Source organism: Poromitra crassiceps (genome assembly GCF_964638095.1).
Source record: "Poromitra crassiceps genome assembly, contig: HAP1_SCAFFOLD_858, whole genome shotgun sequence".
In the NCBI taxonomy this organism is placed as follows: domain Eukaryota; kingdom Metazoa; phylum Chordata; class Actinopteri; order Beryciformes; family Melamphaidae; genus Poromitra; species Poromitra crassiceps.
Genome location: NW_028151551.1, coordinates 1 through 17,516, shown reverse-complemented (window position 1 = coordinate 17,516; position 17,516 = coordinate 1). Strand labels below are relative to the sequence as shown.

The following is a 17,516-nucleotide window of genomic DNA, read 5'->3' as shown; positions in this document are numbered from 1 at the left end:
GTTTGGGGGAATATTTGCCGGTGGGAATATTTTTCTTTCAAACAAACTCCTATCCAAGGGACTGTGTGGAAGGTCTAAGGAGCTGAGAGAGGAGGATGTTTTGGGGAGTTTTTCTCACGGCTGACTGACAGCTGCCGTACGAGCAGGCGGCGATCTGCCAACACCCCATCTGACGCCCAGCCGGGCCCCTGGGGGCCGGGCTTGTTGGCAGCCCTCGCTGGGGGCCCGACCTTTCCGGGTCATCGATCGGAGGTCAAAGAGACACTTCCTGAGGGGAGACCTTTGACGACGCTGAGCACGGCTCGCAGACGTGGGAGAGCCTCGTTAAGGGCTCATGCAGTCGAAACGATAACTTTGTTTTGCCTCAAGATCAGAATCAGTAACACTTTAATCGTCAAGCACAATAAACGTACAGGAATCTGCCTTGCTGACAGTAACACAAGAGCTAATCCACTGACTTATCAGAGGTTTCTATCTGCCTGCACGTCTCTCTACATTCCAATTCTGCGCTTTACTCTGAACAGTACAGTAAAGTCTGTGCGCTATTTCACTTGCATGTTAAATGGAAGTCAATCAATTTTATTTAAAGTGTAGAATCACCATGAAGCCCAATACACTTATGCATAAGAATAATGCATAATAAAAATAAATATGCATAAGAAGAATGCATAAAGCATAAGATGCATAAGACAAAACATAAGTGGGTTATTTAACTTATTTGTATAAAACCCTGTATTTACCTAAGCGCCACATGGGCTACAATATTAACAATGGCTTCACCTGGGCTGAAACAGAGTGCCTTAAAATAGAGATGGAAATGTCACAATAGATTTTGTCAATGGGGTGCCAAGGCACACAAATCAATAGTGAAGGCATTGCCCCTAACTAAAACAGATACTTCCTTTTTAGTGCAGAATGTCATGCCCATCACTGCTTGATTGCTCTCATTATCTACATATTGATTAACCAAGATGGTAGGGTGTTTAAAAGAAGAGGCAGTTAGAACAATTACTGGGTCTATTTTGAATGCAAATGTTTTTTTCTCTGTGCTATTCATTCAAATATTGAGTCATTTTATTTGGCCTTCGATGTAGAGATACAATTTAACAATTACAAATGACAAAAACACATTCTTTTTTATTTTCGCCTTTTCATTTTGGGTGTAATATTTTACTTTGAGCTCCTAAGCATTTTTATGCCAATCATTCATACTGGTAATTATCAAAAAGCCCTCAGGACCAGCAATTGTGTATGCTGAGCTACAAATTGTGTGTTTTGGCAGAACCGAAGCCTACGTTTGGCAGATATTTCTCCAGTCCATTCATGAAAAAAATACAGGTCTTTTGGCAGCAGCGAAAAACCTTCCATTCCATTTTCACCTACTGTAGGTGCTCGCCTTTCCTGTTAAATATTAGAGGCTCAGATCTGCTGGTTACGTGTGGCCTCATTTTACACCTCCTCTCCTCCTCCGTTCCCTGCTAAGTTATGCTAATGGTAAGCATCTGTGTTGGAGTTCAAGACAAAGAAAATTCTCCTTCTTCGTCACAGCCTGAGGACACATTAGCTTGGAGACTCAGCTCAGATGCTGCTTCTTTAGCAGGATTAGAGCACTACTGTAAGTCAGTATTGAGAGGAAAGTGCCACAGCTTGTCAAGAGGTAAGAAGTTTCAGGATTGTAGATGAAAATATAAAATAATACTTGAATAGCAAAGAGGATTTTTTTTTATCTCACACCTGCCTTCTGGTAAAATATTTGAACTACAGTACACCTCAATATTCTACCAAACACTTTCTCTCAGAGGTGCCATTCTTTCTTTCCTTTATACGGCCTTAACACCAACCATCCTTTCCCTGTTTACCTCTCTTCTGGTCTCTCTGGAGGTGGAAAGATTACCAAAATATAGTAGAAGCAGTGTTACTTTAGCAAAGTAAAATTACTGGTATACAAATCGACTTAAAAGTAAAAAGTAGCTAATTAAAAATGTTCTTTGAATAAGTATAGTACCGGTACTTCAAAATAAAACTTTTAGGCGACCTATGATCTTTCCCCATGCAATGTAAAGGGGATGATAGTTTAACATGTCTTATTACACATTTTAAGCAGACTGAAAATAACAGCCATCGCCAGTAGTCAATGTTTCTTTTGCTACTAGCTTCCAGCTAGCTAGCAAGGTTAACGAACTTAGCGAACTAGCTCGACAACAACCAGGCTAACACAAACCAATAATACTACAGCTGGATGGCTTTTTGGCTAATGCTAAACAGTAAGTTATCATTAACATTTGCTCCAACAAGTTTTAAATTTACAATCGACTAGAAACATTTCTGATGCTTATATGGAGAGACAATTGGGGAAAAGATGGGGGAAGAATCTGGGGGGGAGCAAACAGCCTTCCTTTCATAACTTTTCTACATCTTAAACATCCGTCACAGAGTAGCGTATACATTTCTTTTTATTATTATTATTATTATACGTGTATGTATGTATATATATATATATATATATATATATACAGTATAGTCCCTCCAGGATTTTGCAGAGTTTTTTTGTGATTATTGCGATCATAAATGCTTGATTTTGCGGCGGCTTTTCTCAAGATTTGCGATGCAATTTGCGTCATTTTATGTGATTTTTTGCGGTAAAATTGCGGGAACTGGCAAAAATTGCGGAGTTGCGGAAAAAATTGCGATTTAATTTTTTAATTTTTAATTACATTTTTTCTTTTCCTCCCTTCATCGTTTCTCTTCTCCTTTCTTCCTCATCCTCAATGATGCTATTATCACTTTGCCTTTTCTCATACTTTTTGCTTAGTGCTTCATATTTTTCTTCTTATCCTTATTTCCTCTTCATGCCTTCCCTGTCCTCCTCATCCCTTGTTCCTTGTTAAATATTCAAACTACTAGACCCTAAGCTAAATATGCCACCTCTGTGTGTGTGTGTGTGTGTGTGTGTGTGTGTGTGTGTGTGTGTGTGTGTGTGTGTGTGTGTGTGTGTGTGTGTGGGTCTCAAATGCTTCGCGCTAGCAAAGTGGCTGTCCAGTGACGATTTCCGTGTGTGTTCCTCGCGACAGTGATGCACGGAGTGCAAAATAGTTGGCCTCCACTTTCATGCAAAACATTTGGAAATTGTTTTGCGGTTATTTTTGTTGGCAAATGTGAGGGGTTTGCCCTCCTCATCACAATGCGATGACGTGTTACGTTACGTCATACTCTCGTCACTTCCTATTGTTGTCCCTCGTTCCCACAGCAACCAGGCAAGATGACAGCGCACACATATCTCAAAACCAGGTAAAGATGCGGCATTTTACTAACTTTTTGTGGCGAAATCGCGGGAATTTTGAAAAATTGCAAGCCCCCGCAAATATCGCGGAGTTTGGTTGAATTTGCATTAGTTATTGCGATCGCAAAATCGCAATTTCCGGGAGGGACATATATATATATGTATATACTGTATATGTATACGCTACTCTGTGACGGATGTTTAAGATGTAGAAAAGTTATGAAAGGAAGGCTGTTTGCTGAAAGGAAGGCTGTTTGCTGAAATGCATCCGCTGACGTTGATGTGCTGACCCAGTGGTAATCTGTCTATACTATAATGCCGGCATCGTCTGTCAGTCTCTCTGTCCTTCGCGTATCTCGAGAACCATTGGTTGACTTCAAACTTCGGGAGTGCGCTGAAGGTCACCTGATGGAGTGCAGTGCCCTGTTTTTGTGCAATTCGGACACGTTCAATATTTGAACATTTGTGTTCAGTTCTGCACTGCTTCAAGCCACAGCTGAGCTCTGTGAGAGTAAGTGAGAAAAGTAAACATGCTGTAAGTAGGGTCGTTGAGAGTGAATGGTCGAGAATGAGGGGGGGTAAAGTAAACATTGGAGAGAAGGCAGCATGAAAGGAGCAGAGAATAGTAGGAGAACATGTATTTGTAAGCTGAATAAGCAGCATTAATATTCAAGTCTGTCATGAATAAAATCAAGGGGAAATAATCAGTAGAGAGCTCAGTGATCTTAGTTAAGTGAGATTTCGAAGAGATTTTCACATGGATATAATGGTAGGCTATAATGAGTCACGCATTCAGAAATAATATCCTCTAGGGCCGCGCCACTTCCGAGAACCCCCATCCTGTGTAAGTAGGGTTCCCAGAGTAAAACCTGGCCATTTCCACCACTGCTTATGGATGAGCATCATCTGCTGCATGCCATCGAGAACCGTTGGTCGGATCGACTTCAAACTTTGGGAGTGTGCCCTATTGTGCAGTGCAGTGCCCTATTTTCGTGCAATTGGGCATAGCGCCACCTACTGGCAACACAAATAGCGCTTTATCTTGATAGCCATTAATCTGATCGACTTCAAACGTCAAACTCGGGGAGTGCGCTTAGGGGGACTCAACGGATCAACGGAGTGCAGGGAGCTGAATTCCATGCAATCTGGCATAGCGCCATCTACTGGCAACACAAAAAGCAGTTTATCTCGATAGCCATTCATCTGATCGACTTCAAACTTGGGGAGTGCGCTGCTGGAGAACCTGCCATAGAACAGTGCCGAATGTTGTGCAATTTTGGCACAGCGCCACCTACTGGCAACACAAAAAGTGGTTTATCTTGAGAACCGTTCATCCGATTGACTTCAAACTTGGAGAATGTGCTCCTGCGAACTCGATGTAGTGCAGCGCTGAAGTTCTTGCAATTTGACATATCGCCACCTACTGGCAACACAAAAAGCAGTTTATCTCGAGAAACATGTGTCCGATTGACTTCAAACTTGGAGACGGAGAACGGAGTCGGAGAACGGAGTCCGATGGAGTGCAGTGCCGCATTTCATGCAATTTGGACTTATTCCAGGACTGTCTGTATGTCTGTCCTTCGCGTATCTCGATAACCATTTGACAGATGGACTTCAAACTTGCTCTTAGAGGGACCTGACAGAGTGCAGTGTGTGTGCAGGGGGAAGCACCCATGGGGTGGTGCATGGGGGATCTTAGAGGGACCTGACAGAGTGCAGTGTGTGTGCAGGGGGAAGCACCCACGGGGTGGTGCATGGGGGAACAGGCACTGCACTAGTTAAATGAAGTGTGTTGGCTTTTTCCTTCCTTTCATGAGTTATCCTTTTGGCATGCAGCTTAATTTATTCTTGTTTTTGAGTTGTGTGCGCACCTTTGTTTTTCTAAAGACATAGAAAAGTACAATATTAGAGGCAAAACATTCTTCAGTAAAGTAATGACTTACTCAAAAAAGTACAAGTACGAAAAAAGCTACTCATAAATGCAATTTATTACTACCACCATTAACAATGGGTTTCCATCCCTTTGTCTCTCTCCTCTCTTTAGATACAACCTGATACTTCTTCTATCATTCTCTGCATCTCTCTCTCTCTCTCTCTCTCTGTCTGTCTGTCTTTCTCCCCCTGTCTCTCCATCTCTCTCTCTCTCTCTGTCCGTCCCTCCATCTCTGGGCTCGGTGAAACTCATATGGGAGAGCTGCCGGCTGGGATGCCTGCTCGAGCGCCCAACCACGGTGCCCTCACCCTCCCACCATCTGCTAGTGCCTCTCCAGTCTGCTGCAGGTTGCCAACAGGACAATTCAGATGGTCAGCAGTCTCCACCCGCCCCGGCTACCTCTGAAGGACGAGGGGACAGTCTCGGTGACCTCTGGTTCTCTGCTGCACCACACCGGCTCCACCACCTTGGATTTTTGGGGTAGGTTCACTGAGTTCACTGCTTCAGGACTCACAAGTCTTAACAATAATGCTCAACTTCAATGAATGAAACATTTTTGCGGGTGTGACGATGATGGATAACTATAACCCTACCCCTAACCCTAACAACACCCCTGTGATCACGGTCTGTTCAATTCAAGCTCTTGGTTGAATATTTGAATAAAATGGGCTACATTAAACGGAAAAAAAATCAACTAATCTTTGTCCAAACACGGTCACAAAGCGCTCTCCGAATGCTTACCAACACACACACACACACACACACACACACACACACACACACACACACACACACACACACACACACACACACAAATAGGTAAAAGAAAAAAAACAGCAAAAACACTAGAAGTGATGTCAGAAATAAACATATAATAGACAAAAAATACAAATCATATAATCAAGTTGTAAAAGGAAGTACAATTTTTTTTTCTTACATAAAGCAAGTATGGAAAAAAAATCAATAAGTGGTTTAAAGATTATACTATTTTTTTCTGGAATTTACACTGAAAAACACAATCACAATCTGGTTTTTAATATAGACAATAGGAAGCCAATAGGAAGCTGCGGTCCGGCTCACACGGGGTTAAAAAGCCTGTGATATAGCTTGATGCCAGACCCATCCATGCCTTCATCTTATTCTTATAGTCTTACCCGTGATCAGTACAATCTTAAAATGAGTCCAGAAACAAACGTAACCAACGCAAAGATTCTAAAATCTGGATCTTCTCTTTTTGTTCCAGTATAGCAGTTGTCTTTTTGCACAAGTTGGTTGAATACATAGTAGTTAAAGGGCATTAAGGACAGGAGAAGCAGACTTAGGCTGTGGACATGCAGTTTTGCGCGGGCCGTTTGGCTCATCTAAAAGACATGTGCTAGCACCGGCTCCCACTGAGCTCCACTCACTCCATTTCTGTCCCCAGCTTGGCACTACCTCCTCCAGAAGTGGTGCCAAGTCCCCAGCCCCGCGTGCTTGCCTTTCACCGCGCACAACCAGGTGAACTGCTACTAACGACCACATCCTATAACTACTGCCAGGGTATCATCAATTCACGTCAGGCGACAGAAAATTCATCCCATTCTCAGAAATATTCGTAACAAAATAATTTACTCTTTGGAGGGGGATTACGCAAGTAAAACCTGACATGCCATAAAATACTCTGTATAAAATATTTCTGCTAACACTAGAAAGGCCAGTGAAGTTTGCAGGTGTAAGAAAAAAGGCCCAAAAGCCTTGAACTGAAAGAAAAAATAGAGGAAGAAGAACTACATATTTCCTTGAATGATTTTGAAAATCTAGCATAAAAAGTGGGTCTAGGATAGGTCACGGAGGAGCATGGAAGCATGGAGCATTGGAAGCTGAGAAATGTCAAAACAGCCATCAGTTGATGCCAGTTTGGCTTTCCCAGTGTTAAAAATATCACCTCAACTGCCTGAAAATCAACCACAATATTTTGATGTTTCCTTATGCAAATAAATCACGGTGCAATAATATCTCAGACGGTGGTGGAGAGCTGCAGGGTGCGACAGAGGCGGGGGGGGGGGAGAAAGAGATACCCCCCCCCACCCACACACACACACACACACACACAATGCACCTGTCTGCCTACCCGCACGACTAGTGGTTCTCCAGAGAGCACATGTGCACTCTCAAACAAACACACGAGTCGAAGAGCGCAAACACACACACACACACACACACACACACACACACACACACACACACACACACACACACACACACACACACACACACACACACACACACACACACACACACACAACACACAGAGAAAAGTGATGTTGTCTCTTACTCACAGTTTTCAGTCTGGAAGTCTGGAACAAACTGCTCGTCATTGTCGGGAACTTGAGCTGAAGACATAAGCAGACAAGAAGAAAGGAAAAGATTGTTTCTTGATGTTGATGGACAATGCTGCATTGATCAGGGCTCTCTACAGGCCAATAACCTGCTCTGGCAAGCAGCCTCCTGGGATATTAAGTTGGCCTATCCTCGACGTCGTCGTCAGTTAAAGACCACAGAGCTCGCCATTTTTTTTCTTTTCTTTTTTTTGCAGGAATCAAGGAAAGAATTGCTTGTTTTCTCAGTATTTTTAAAAATGTGCACTTTGGTTTAAAAAGGTTTTAATGGCCTAGAAGGGGTCATGAGACTCATTCCAAACATAAATGACCATGTGAACATTTAATTCAAGTATGAAAAACAACTGGCAATAGCAATATCCAGCACAACCTTGAAAACTTCTTCAATAGCGTGTGCATTATGTACTGCCAGAAATTGTTTCGAACGAACTGCATTTTCAAACAAATGCTTCGTCTGCCTCCTAAATTCCACTTCCTGAGGTCGCCTTGTCCACTGACGACTCTGGAGCCTCAGCGCTCAGTCCTTGCCAGCAGCCAAACACCCATTGTTAACAGTATCTAATTGGCTTCTTCCCTACTGGTGAATCCACCTGTACCTACCGAGTCAGGTCTGTTCCAAAACTGCACTGCTTCACCTATGCTTCAAACGCCCCTGCACCACCGGCTAATGCTAGAATAATGAAGCCTCCTCCTCTGCTCTGGATCCACTTAGGCATAATGTAGATATTTATACATGACACACATTATTTATCACACATATTTACACTTGCTGACAGTTCTTCATGTCCCTCATGTTCCACTATGGCGAAAGGCAATAGGAGATTTAAATTGTGTCATTAGCACATCTATTTATACGCACAATGAGGTGGGTCCTCATTATCACAGAACCAGTAGCATGTCTCCACATGTCTGGAGATCGCACAAGAATCGCCATTTTGGCATTTTTTTTACACTCTTGATACGATCTTGATGTTTTTTTCTCCAAAGGTGTGAGTAAACAATCAACAGATCAACAGTGCCGGTGCTCCATATTTCCCAACAATGCATGTCAAGTGTGTAATGAGAACAAAAAAACACAAGTAGAAACACCTGAGTTTTTTCACTGCAAGTTCAGTTAAATGTGCCTCCACCCTATTGTATGCAGTCCTTTTAAATACAGCCTGGTATTATAGCCTGGTTGAAGTAGTCGATCATCTGGAAAACAACCATGACTGTACAAAGGACTACTGCAGTGTTATGCAGAGGACACACAGTTCTGATGGATGACTCCTTTACATAAGATACTTTGTGACAAGCCTACTTCCAGGGCTAGTAAGGGCAAACGTGAACAATACAACAATCAAAAAGAAAGCTATAAAAGAAAGCTCACTGCATGGTAAATAATACCCACATCTTTAGCTACCGTGACCTAACCTCAACTTTTTAACACCAATTATTAACCCAACGGTCCACGACAACCAAATGTGCCAAAACACAATGAAAAACAAACCTGAAAACAAGAGTGAATCTCAGCAACAGCTCTCGCTTCGCTGTTATGACACAAACACGGACTCACAGAAACCTCAGGCAACACATCTTCACACAGGGACAAAGGAGAGGACAGATCTTCACACAGGGACAAGGAGAGGACAGATGGAAAAGAGAAAGAAAGAAGGAAAGAGTCTTTGTCCAGAAGGAAGTGCAGGGCGGATGAGTCACCGGCCGCGGCCTGTGAATGAGCCAGCTGATCCCTGCAACAAACTCCTGGGGAGATCGCAGAGCTGGAAGTCTGCCGCCATTCACAAAAAACACAGACGGAGAGAGGAGAGAAACACAGGGGGAGAAAGAGGAGAGAAAAAAAGAGAAATAGCAAAGTCCCCAAACACAGGGCCGGAGCAGAGAAGACGCGCCCTGCAGAAGAGAAGATCAGCGAATGCTCTCGCTGCCTCTGCACTACCTGCTCCACTCTGTGTCTCTGGCCTGCTGACTTTCAAACTCATTTAGCGCAGGACAAACAGGATCTGGGTGAAAGGCGCCAACTGTCACACTGTCATTTTTGTCAATGCCGATTTCAATGATACATTTGTGTGCTAACAATGCCAAATTTCCACAGATGAATCGGTGCACCCGTGCATTCTTAAAGCGAGAAATCTGTGAAGCACAACACTTTTTTTTTTTAAATAATAATAATAATATGAAAATGGAAGTATTTTGAACTTAAATAACAAAAAAGAAAAATTCTGGCTGGATGCATGTGGGGATGGAGGGTGGATGGGTGGGGTGTTAGACACACGCCTGTCAGGTGACAAAACCCCTTCAACCACTCTGTCCATGTCGGAAACTCAGTCTGTCTCTCATAATTCCTCCTCTTACTCCAATTACCTGAACTAATAAATCTTACAAATGGACAAGGTATTCCTTTTCATCTTAATGGACGGGAAGTCATTCATTAAATCTACAGCGTTGAAGCGGACATCGTCACATTGGTCCATGACAGGCAGAACTGTCATCCTTAACAGTAATATCTTATCTTATCAACGGCCGCCGTCTCTCTCCTCACTTGGATACTGAAATATTAAAATCTTGTCTTATTCTTTTACACGCCCTGCGGTGTGCGCCACGCTACCTCCCCATCTAACTGGCGGTGAGGGGTCTTGCTGAAGTACTCCAATATCTGTTTCAAAGCATATGTTTCTTTTTTTTTTAAGATTATACTGTGAGCATTTTCAAATGTGCTAAAGAATAGATGGGTCCCATTAAAGATTGAAGACCCCATTCACCTGTGTAAAGGGTGAGCTACATTTTCTCCTCAGCACCTTTCCAGAGGATGTATTGAGATGAAGCTCCATCCTTTAAAAAAAAAGTATTACAGTTGATTTTCCCCCTAATTCACTTACATTGTGCACTTGAGAGAGCTACTTTGTAACTATAATTATGGCTGTGTGTCCTGAGCACTGACATTTCATTTCACTGATGACATTGCTGTAATTTTTAATATTTTTCGGAAATTCCAACTTCCAATTGACTTGTTTTACACAAATTAAATTGATCAAATATTATATTTGTGCCTCATCAGATAGCAGTCTTTCCCCACAATGTCTACCTCAATTTCAGCACAAAACAAGCAAAGGACTAAATAAAACTGATGCAGTAATTTAACACAATAATATAGATTTCCCCCAAAAAAACGTTGGTTCCATAAGTGAACTTTAAAAATAGGATTTTACAAATTAACAAAAAGAAATAAAGGGAAAAAAGACGAGACTTTACATGTCCACATAAGCCAATAAGGTGTAATAAAGAAAACACATAAAGAAAACAAGTCTAATCGTTCTGTTAGAGGGGACAATATTCCACTACTTGACAAACTTATTTTTTACATAATATTGCTGAGGCACATTTTTAGAGATATTCCTATTTTGTTTTACTTTTAGATGTATATTTATAACCATAATATGTATTGTAGTATTGTATGCAAAAGCTGGTTAAAATTTCCCATACATAGAAATTGTCTCTTTTCTCTTTGCAACTTTACAATTTATCTGCTTTCTTATCTTACAGTGACGGAGCAAATCAAGAATTAGTCACAATGACCCTGTCAAACTAAACTTATACACAATGATGCACGCAGTGTGAAATGCCAAACTCTTACTCTGTTATGATATCTATTATATGAACTTTCAAAACACATGCAATATTTAGAGAGATGCAAATACAAAACTTAGGTTAACTAGAGGTTAAACTAAGTGAAAGAGGCAGATGCAGCAGGAGACATGCATTTTACAAACAAATCAAAAGGTAAAAATATAATATCAATATTCACCACTAACCAAAACTTCGGTGTTGCAGACACGGCGGAAAGAGGACACTTGCACTTAAATCCTGAAGCATCACGTCTCAGTTAGACCACAAACTACAAGTCTTGCCATGAGAGAAAACAAAAAAACAAAACAAAACAAAACAAAACAAAACAAAACAAATTAATAAATAAATAAATAAATAAATAATAACAAAAAGTAAACAAATAAATAAATAAAAGTGTGAAAAATGTCAGTGGCCACTCAGTGAGACCAACTCTGAGGGGAAAAAATTATAGATCCATTCTTTTTCCTTTCTTTTTCCGCCAAGAAATTAAATTAAAGCAGACAAGATGATGGTACAGCTGTAGAGGAAAATATTTGGAGAGGTGTGCTGATAGGAAGGAGAGAGAGAGATAGCAGGTGAGAGATAAAGTGAGTGAGAGAGAGAGTAAGTGAGGGAGAGAGAGAGAGAGCGAGAGAGAGAGAGAGAGAGAGAGAGAGAGAGAGCGAGAGCGAGAGCGAGCGAGCACGCGAGCTGGTGCTGCAGCTCGGCTCTGGAAGAGGACGTGGCTGGTGGCAGCGACTGGCGTGCGCTGCGTTAGCTCTTGCCAAAAGCAGAGTCGACAGTGAGCGTCGACAGAGAGCCTTCTCCTGGTAATTTGTGATGACACTCTCTGGTAGAGCCTCCTCCGTCTCTCCCTGAAGACCCCTCTCTCTCATCACAGTCTCTAATGTATGCATGACACACAAGGTGCCTCTTCCACACAGGCTTTTAATTGGACTGCAACGCTCAGCCATGTAACTCCAGGCAGCTCTTTCCCTCATAACCTATCATACCCATCTCTCCTCTTCACACCCCAACTTTAAGACACACTCACCTTCCGCCAGCCAAGCCTCCTGCAGTTGACTGAGGTCCTGGAAGAGCTCTGGGGGGAATCAAAGCAGAGAGCGATGCTTGAAGAAAGTAAAGAAAAAAAAACACAGTCAAAAACCCCATGAGAAGCATCGGAAACAACTGACTTCATTATGACGGGGCTTGGCACCATTGCAGCACAGTGTTGGGCACGTGTGCAGCTAATAACAACTCAATTTGTGTCTGTAACCACTGACAGAGGCTTGTGAGGATCTTCACAGGCTGCTGTGTTCTAATTGAGAGTCTGTACTAAGGAGTGCAGGTGGCCACCAACCAATTGAATTTTGCTAAATGTTTAGGAGCCGTGAAATTAACTCTAACCCCCCACCCCCGCCCTCTGCCTACCTTCTGTGTCCAGGGCCAGGTCGGACTTAATGAATTTTCTCTTTCTGTCATTTGCTGGCCTCTCGCTGCTCGTTGTCTTGTCTTGTGGCTTCTGCAAAGAGGGTACAAAGACACAAATCAATTTTTCTTCCCTGACTGGAGCGGTGATTCGCTTCCTGGCTGCAGCAGCACACCACGCACTCTGTCTGATGGCAGCAGAAAGAGCAGCAGGAGAATCTCAATCGCTTTTAAAGCCCGACCCATGGCAAGGGACTTGTGCTCTTATGCTTGTCATGCAAATTCAGAAGTTGTAAACATAATGCATTTAGCCAAAACACAGAATAAAGTCATGGACACCTTGTTTAACTGATTGTCTTTGACGAACAGATGAAACTTAAATGGTCCATGTGAGGTATATGGGTCTTGGCAGCAGTAAAGAAAGACAAAGAAAAGAATAGAACAAATATAAAGTGTTGGAGGTAATACAACAGGGGATTATAACAATAACATTATTGTAACAGGCAACAAGGACAAAAAAAACTTCCTTGGTAGATTTACAGGTTTGAGTTAACTTTTTTAACTAGCCTACAGGCTATAACCACTCACTTTACAGTAAGGCACTTGTTGGTCGTGAAATCCATCCATTCTGCAGCGCTGTAATTGATAAGCAGTTATAATGTCTCCCTCGAGTCTGTTCTGGTCACAATAAAAAGATGGATAGAGGAGAGAAAGAGAGAAAGAGGACATGAATGACGGTTTCGCATCTTTCCATGAGTGAAAATGAGATAGTTTCTTTCATAAAGGCACAGTTTACACACCTCTACTCGAGCTTTTAGCTCAACGAGAATGAAATACAACTAACAACACCTGCGACGCTGCAAACTTTGTTGACAAATCTGCAAATGTCGTGCGTAAAACGGCACAAAGCGCGCAAAGACGCAGCGCAAAATGCTTCAGACGCGAGAAAAGTCGTGCAAAAAAACAAAACAAAAACAAAATGCGCACTTACCGAGCGACAGTGGACTGCGTGTGTGCGGACTGGAGCAGAGCAGAGCAGAGCCGCTACAGGAGTGATTTCTTTTCCTCCACGGTCCCGGGCTAAAGGCTGCGCTCTCGCCGCTCACCGTGTTGCTGTGTAGCGGCTTGGCATCGCCTCCCGGGGCCTCCCATGGAAACAACCCGCACTCCGCTTCCTATTGGTTGTCAATGTCTTTCACCGGATCAGATTGCTGGCAGTCAATCACGCACGGCACGGTGGGCAAGCAGGCAGGCATGTCAGGAGTCAACATGGAACATTGCCCTCTGAAGTTTGGAGGTGTGTTTTTTAACTGAAAATGGCGCCGCACTTAGCCTAACCTTACATTCACAAATAAACGTATACACATGCATAGCCTATTTACCTGCACCCCCTCTCTCAATTCAATTCGCTTTATTGGCATGGATGTAACAAAGACAATGTTGCCAATGCTTCAAGTAATAATGAGATTACTGTAAAAAGAAAATGGTACAATTAGTAAAATCAAGGAAATAGTAGAAAACAGAACACTGTGAAATACGAGAAGTGTGCATTGAAGTTGTTAGTGGTGTGTGTGTGTGTGTGTGTGTGTGTGTGTGCGCGCGCGTGTTAAAGTTGCCATGTGTGCCACACACACACACACACACACACACACACACACACACACACACACACACACACACACACACACACACACACACACACACACACACAGTCTCTTGTCTGTACCCTGTGTGTACACATTGAAACACACCCCTCTCTCAGTCAGTCAGTCAGTCAGTCACGGTACGTGCACATCTACAATGGCACGGCGGCTTGCCTGCTGAAAAAGCCGCTTTGACGCTGCATCTTGATAGGCTGTCTTGCTGTATTCTCGATTCTGATTGGTCCATTTCAACATCGCGCTGGAACCGCCCCCAGCGTTTCAGCGTTTCACTGTCGCAGACTAGAGGCGGCTTGTCTCCGAGCGGCTTCACGCTCGCGGGGCGGGACTAGGGCGGGACCTTTCGTTGAAGCTACCCAATGACAGCTCTTCTTACACATTTCCTCCCCGCACCCTCCTGTGTACAACGTTTCTACAGGCTACAGCTCCAAGCTGGAAGCTGGTTTGCACGCCCACAAAACGCTGCGACACAGCGGAAAAGCGAATTTGCCATTGTAGATGTGCACGTACCGTCAGTCAGTCAGTCAGTCAGTCAGAAGCAGCTCTCTCTCCCGGCGGTCAGGTTTGTGGCCATGGTAACAGTGTTTTGAAGAGGCTCCAGAGGGACTCGCTCAGAGCCAGCTCTTCCTCCCTGTAAAGGAGACATTGTTGGGTGAGCCTGGCTGTAAGACCTGCAGGAGGCACTGACCTGGAAGTAAAGCACAGGTCACTGGGTGACTGGGCCACTGAGGACACAGCAGCTGCTGGCTGGGGTTTCTCATAACTTATGAGAAACCCCAGCCAACAAAAAAATGATTCCCACTAAATAAATCTTTTTTGTTTGTTTCAACCTGTTGGCCAGCCCAGTTAATTGTTAGATATCACCTAACTGAAGGAGGCAGACTGAAGTTCCAAGTTGTTGTTTTTTAGAGTGCAAGTCAGCTAACTGGTCAACTTGAATGGCAAAGAATGAACTCTGGTAAAAAAAAAGAAGAAGAAAAGAAATTATACTAGAAAACTTTGAATCATTCACTTGGTAGTAAGCCAAAAAGAAAGCCAAGGCAAAAATAACGTGTGCGTCTCAACCTTCATCAGGGTCCAAATATAATGGCAATGATTTATTTTTTCCTTCATTCATGACTGTGGCCATCATGAGCAGCTCCACTGGAGCAGTTGAGGGTTGACTGTCCTGTTCATGGACTCCTCAGCGTAGCTGAAGGTTCATATCAGGTGTTCCCTTTTCAGTCAGGCTGGGATCATATTGTGCTCAAAGGGATATGCAGAACCTGTATGAGGTTATAGAGTCTCTGGATAGTGGACTATGAGCCATTAGGGGCTCCATGTTATACCCACCAGGATGGGAATTACATGGAGGCCACCTTGGCAGTGCCCTGCTACCAGCCTGCTACTGTCAGTTGCTTTAAAAGCATCAGTGGTCTCAGTTTAATGTAGCCTGCCCTATGCAAAGGATGTGTAATTGGCTCATTTTAACACACATTTTTGGACCTTTATTTTTCTGTGTAGCTACAAAGAATTGTGTGGTAGCCTAATAGCTGTTTAGAGCCACTATAGACTATAGAGTTTTGTTTTACATTGTTTCTTTTTATATCTCTGCTGTATAACATTCAAGAAAGGTTTGCCTGCAGTACTAACAGATACAGAAACAGGATAAATGCGTGAAGGGGAACCATTGTATAAAATGCTTGACTGAATCTATCTCAAGTCAGCGGTCATGCTGGTACCATCTTGGATCCAGGCAGGGTTCCATTACCAGGCCGGTGAAGTGGATGTGAAGTGAAGGATCATGTCATGCTGCTGAACCCCCTCGAGGACGGAGAAACACAGGTCAAGTGCCGGCATCCACCCATCTGACACCAAGTAAACCAATGCTCCCTCCACTCCACCACATCACAAGATACGGTAGATAGATTCATACAGATACAGTAGATAGAAAATTATGTTAACATCCTCAGAAAATGATGTAGGAGTTATAGGCACATTTAGTTGACATACTGTAAATGTCATGTATTTAGCTGATGTTCTTATATAAAAGAGACTTCCATCAAAAGTCCATTCCTTTCTCCTTGTTTACTTCCCCACAGTCTGTCATTCACTTTCCTCTCCTGGGAACTCATATATACTCATATACCTGCAGGTCAATGTGACTGCATGTACATTTAGGAAGTGTTTTGACCCTTTCCATCAAATCCATTCAAAACCTGTGGTGTTTAGAACAGCAAATGTAAAAGATTTCATGAACTGGCTGTAGGTTGGATCACTATTTTGTTATACTAGGAATTGAGCATGCATGGAGACTCTGGAAATGATGCACCATGGCTGCAGTTATGGAAATGCACACCTAGTCACAGCTGATGCATATGCGCACCTGGTCACAGCTGATGCATGTGCGCACCTGGTCACAGCTGATGCATGTGCGCACCTGGTCACAGCTGATGCATGTGTGCACCTAGTCACAGCTGATGCATGTGTGCACCTAGTCACAGCTGATGCATGTGTGCACCTAGTCACAGCTGATGCATGTGTGCACCTAGTCACATCTGATGCATGTGTGCACCTAGTCACATCTGATGCATGTGTGCACCTGGTCACAGCTGATGCATGTGTGCACCTAGTCACAGCTGATGCATGTGCACACCTGGTCACAGCTGATGCATGTGCACACCTGGTCACAGCTGATGCATGTGCACACCTAGTCACAGCTGATGCATGTGTGCACCTGGTCACAGCTGATGCATGTGTGCACCTAGTCACAGCTGATGCATGTGTGCACCTAGTCACAGCTGATGCATGTGTGCACCTGGTCACAGCTGATGCATGTGTGCACCTAGTCACAGCTGATGCATGTGTGCACCTAGTCACAGCTGATGCATGTGCACACCTAGTCACAGCTGATGCATGTGCGCACCTGGTCACAGCTGATGCATGTGCACACCTAGTCACAGCTGATGCATGTGCGCACCTAGTCACAGCTGATGCATGTGTGCACCTAGTCACATCTGATGCATGTGTGCACCTAGTCACATCTGATGCATGTGCACACCTAGTCACAGCTGATGCATGTGTGCACCTAGTCACATCTGATGCATGTGCACACCTAGTCACAGCTGATGCATGTGTGCACCTAGTCACATCTGATGCATGTGCACACCTAGTCACAGCTGATGCATGTGTGCACCTAGTCACAGCTGATGCATGTGTGCACCTAGTCACATCTGATGCATGTGCACACC

At 43.4% G+C, this 17,516-nt stretch overlaps 1 protein-coding gene across 3 annotated transcripts in view; it reads right to left on the bottom strand.

Moving 5' to 3' along the window:
- Nucleotides 1-13,735, bottom strand: part of LOC310771595 (ETS translocation variant 1-like) — a 39,855-nt gene extending 26,120 nt beyond the window's left edge. For 2 of the 3 annotated variants that reach the window (XM_083664174.1, XM_083664176.1), the window contains exons 1-5: nt 13,617-13,735; nt 13,214-13,303; nt 12,629-12,719; nt 12,249-12,296; nt 7,532-7,585 (exon numbers count right to left, since the gene is read on the bottom strand). In XM_083664174.1, coding sequence (XP_083520300.1) covers nt 7,532-7,585; nt 12,249-12,296; nt 12,629-12,719; nt 13,214-13,252 — 232 coding nt within the window. In that variant the 5' untranslated portion in view covers nt 13,253-13,303; nt 13,617-13,735. The remainder of the gene's footprint in view (nt 1-7,531; nt 7,586-12,248; nt 12,297-12,628; nt 12,720-13,213; nt 13,304-13,616) is intronic. The other variant, XM_083664175.1, reaches the window with a different exon arrangement.
- Nucleotides 13,736-17,516: the final 3,781 nt, after the last annotated feature.